This window comes from Trachymyrmex septentrionalis, unplaced genomic scaffold (assembly GCF_001594115.1).
Source record: "Trachymyrmex septentrionalis isolate Tsep2-gDNA-1 unplaced genomic scaffold, Tsep1.0 scaffold331, whole genome shotgun sequence".
NCBI lineage: Eukaryota > Metazoa > Arthropoda > Insecta > Hymenoptera > Formicidae > Trachymyrmex > Trachymyrmex septentrionalis.
Window position 1 is genome coordinate 281,140 of NW_017305496.1, and position 4,061 is coordinate 285,200.

A 4,061-nucleotide genomic window follows, 5' to 3' on the forward strand; every position below is an offset into this window, starting at 1 on the left:
GCCGAGGCAATATTTTTCGCAATAAGTTTATTACAGTTTTTTAAGATTTGGGAGAATTTGGGGGGATTATTTGTTTCAGATTGATTGTGTGAATCCGATAATTTCATCGGCTCGCAATTTAAATGAATATATATTATATAGTAGTTCAATATCTTAACACTCGGACCGGTAAGGTGCTTCGTATTTAAAGTTTTTATATATATTAATCTATAGACGGACTTTCATTGCTTTGTATTCAGTATCATTATATTTAATGCTCTGGTGTTTTTCATTGCTTTATATTGTGTTGATGTAACGTTTGTTCTCACTATTTTTATAGATTTTAACGAGAATTTTTGAATGTATGCTTGTAAATATTTTGCACACTTTCACACCAATATGGAATTTTATTATTTTGATATCTAACACATACGCTATATTATTGCGGACATAATATGAGATTCATGATAATAGAATGCGATTTTACAGAGGGTTATTTGTTTTTTTGTATTATTTTATTAATTGATCCGTTAAATTTGATATCCGTTGATATCCGTTAAATTTAAGTACATTAATTTTAAACAATATGATTGGAAACAAGACCGTCTATATAAATATTAAGACTTTAAATACAAAGCGCCTTCCCGGTCCGAGTGTTAAGATGTTGAACTACTATCTAATATACATTCAATTAAATTGAATTAATATTTCAGAAATAAATTGAGAGAAGGGGATTATTTGTTTCAGATTGATTGTGTGAATCCGATAATTTCATCGGCTCTCAATTTATTTCTGAAATATTAATTCAATTTAATTGAATGTATATTAGATAGTAGTTCAACATCTTAACACTCGGACCGGGAAGGCGCTTTGTATTTAAAGTCTTAATACATTAATTTTGTTTATCTGTTCTGTTTAATTATGTTTATATGTCACATTGAGGATAATCCGATCGGGTTCGAAACGTCTGTTGTTTGTTATGTGCTTTAGATCATGACAATAATATTTGTTTCTTATATTTACACATTTACTTTGTTGTTTTTTGGTTCATAGCTTTTCTAAACACTTATTATGTTAAAGTATTTTATACTTCATTCTGACATATATGACATAAAATGTTAAATAAAACTCTAAAAACTATTAATTTTGTAAAAATTATAAATGTTAAATAAAACTCTAAAAACTATTAATTGTTTGATAATTGTACCTTGATACTTCTATGAATAAAATAATGAGATGAATCATATGGTGGAAAGAAAACACGTCATTTCTTTAAAAAAAATATGTATGCAAAATGGATAATTTTTTAAATAAGCAACTACGTGTTTTCTTTTCACTAATTGATTTATCTCATTATTCTGTTCATAAAAATATTAAGGTACGATATTATATAACGTAATACATATACAACGGAAATATATAAATATAAATATTATATTTGTAAATGGATAAATATTTATTTCTCGTGTTGTGTGAAATAATTTTATACAATGTAGAAAGAAATTACACTAAAAAAAGTATTTGCATCACTGATAGAGATACAAACAATTCAGTTAATTATCTTCATATACATGTTCATGTGTGTGTGACATATCTTATTATTCGATAATATAAAGTATAATGTTGTAGACAGCAGTCTTTTGTATGAAAAGGTACCAAATAAACCTGAAGTAAACAGGCTCACATTGACGCCATCCCAACCCCAGCATGTCATGTCGACCCAACAGAATATCTCGAAAAAAAAACGCTCGACATCATTCAACGAAATTAACGATTTAGATGGTAAGTTTCATTATTTTAATTCGCACTATATTTTATTAGTGATTAACAATAATAAGAATCAATTATCGAATAGCGAATATAAATACTATAGACAAAATGTTTTTTTTTTTCTATAAAATATTTTATTAAATATGTTATAAGTAATAAAAAGACTTGTGAGTAATAAAATGACTTGTATATCTCTTTCTTTACGTAGAATTATTAGTGGAAAGGATCGTAAATTAGTAACGATTGTAAATAGGATTTTTGTAATTGTACACTAGCGCATATTAAATAAATAGGAAATCATATTTTTGATATTAAGTAATATTAAGCGATATCAGGCTGATTGTTAACACGTTGTTAAAAAAAAAAAATGATTATACTCCAGGATTCTTTAAAATTGTCACGAGTCTTCATTCGTTTTTAGATATCGCTCTGATCACAAGGCTTTCTTCTGGTGCACCGCCTTCGAAAAGAGTTCATCATCCGCAACAATTGCAGCATCCGAAGCATACGCTGGAACATCCCGCGCCGCTTCTTAACAGGAGGGCCTCTCATCCGCTGCCTGACAGTCCGTTGTCCAGAAATAATGCACGTGAGCAAGTCAAGTCATGGATAGACTATTTCGGTAACATCTTCTTCCGTGCCACCGAACAGATCAAGTTAGTATAAAAATTAGATGGATCGAAAATAAACATAAACCAATTTCGAAGAAAATTCATGTAAAGCAGTGTGTAAGTGTGAAAAAGTATTTAATCTCTGATTATAAATTTATCAATTATTGAATAAGATTTTAAAGAAATAAGATTATATGCGAAGAGAAACGGATATATTATTCGCGATTGACTTATTCTCAGTTCTTCAATTCGATTTATTATTATGTTTCTTAACACTTATAAATATTGATATAAGAATTGTTTATCTTTATCGTAATATTCTAATAATTGTGATGATAATGTAACGTATACGTTTGGTATTTGTGCTAATTCTTTTGATTTATCAAATTGCAGAAGAGCTAGAAGATTTCTGCCTTGGATGGAGTTACTAAGAGCTGCGCGCAATCCATGGCGCAGAATATCGCTTTCTCTCGAGGACGAAATGGTTATCATCTTGGACTGAATCTACATAGAAACAAATACAAGCGAATGATTGTATTGTTGGTTCGCTAAATTGCGAGATATGACTTTGTTAACGTAATCTTTAACAAGTGACAACTCAATTATAATTCATTATCTGCAATTTCTAAATAATTAAAATTACTTTACTCTAATTGAAATTAACGACATAATTTGACGAGAGTAAAAAATTTCATTTCGTACTTAGCTATTTTCTTATTACGTATTAAAATTCAATGTAAACGAATAGATGTTTCATATTTTATCAATTAAAATTTGACTTATAACGGCTTTCAGCATCAAAGTAAAAGATCAAATTTGATATTAATATCAATTTATCATGAAATTTTTTTGGAATCTTTAAATACATTTCTACTTATTGGCTAAATAAATCTAATATTTTTTTACGAGTTACGATCATTAGTAATTAATTAAATTAAATAAGTTTATGCAACCATAAGTTCATCCGTAATTAATGTTAATAATCAATTCCGTTTGAATTCTTGAGTCATATACGCAGACTTTAGTTGTTTACTTTTGGAAGATCGAGTAATAACCGTTTCGTGTTTGGAAATAAAATGTTTGTATATTCTTACCATATGTTTATATTTCGTAAATAGACTAACTAAGCTAATAAGCTGCTCGACGACAATAACACGTCATACATTATTATTAATTATATTGATTATTGTGATTATCGTTTCGCATATAGTGGTCCATTTCAAGCACGTTGTAGCTAAAAAGTAATGTAAATTAATATATTAATAGCAACTTTTCAGATAGATGTAATATATATTATACTCGTATATATAACACATGCTTTTCCAAATTGCAATTAAAATTTCAAAAGTATATAAGAGTGTATAACGTTAAAGCATACGGCCTGCGCCATTGTTGACTCTGTAAATTAATTGTATTTAGATTTCCAGCATATTAAGATTTCTTTAATAGATGCCTATTGAGCATCAAAATTTAATTGTATATTTAATATTATTTCAGTAATTTACCTGCGTTTTAAGTCCGAAAAAATTTCAACGCGCAGTTCAAATGACGCAGTACAAATATAGTATGCATTTATATATATTGTAGAATATACAAATTCACATTAAATTATTTAAACGTTAAAAGATCTAGTTTAACTATACATAATACAAAAAAATTTTGCACTTAAAACAAGATACATATACATATATATATATATAT

General features: G+C 27.6%; 1 protein-coding gene across 1 annotated transcript in view; it reads left to right on the top strand.

Annotated features, from left to right (window-relative positions):
- The window catches only part of LOC108750196, a 3,105-nt gene extending 243 nt beyond the window's left edge, over positions 1-2,862 (top strand). The window contains exons 2-4 of the mRNA XM_018489503.1: positions 1,609-1,761; positions 2,171-2,405; positions 2,754-2,862. Of these exons, the coding sequence (XP_018345005.1) occupies positions 1,692-1,761; positions 2,171-2,405; positions 2,754-2,862 (414 nt within the window). The 5' untranslated portion in view covers positions 1,609-1,691. The remainder of the gene's footprint in view (positions 1-1,608; positions 1,762-2,170; positions 2,406-2,753) is intronic.
- The last annotated feature ends 1,199 nt before the right edge of the window (positions 2,863-4,061 follow it).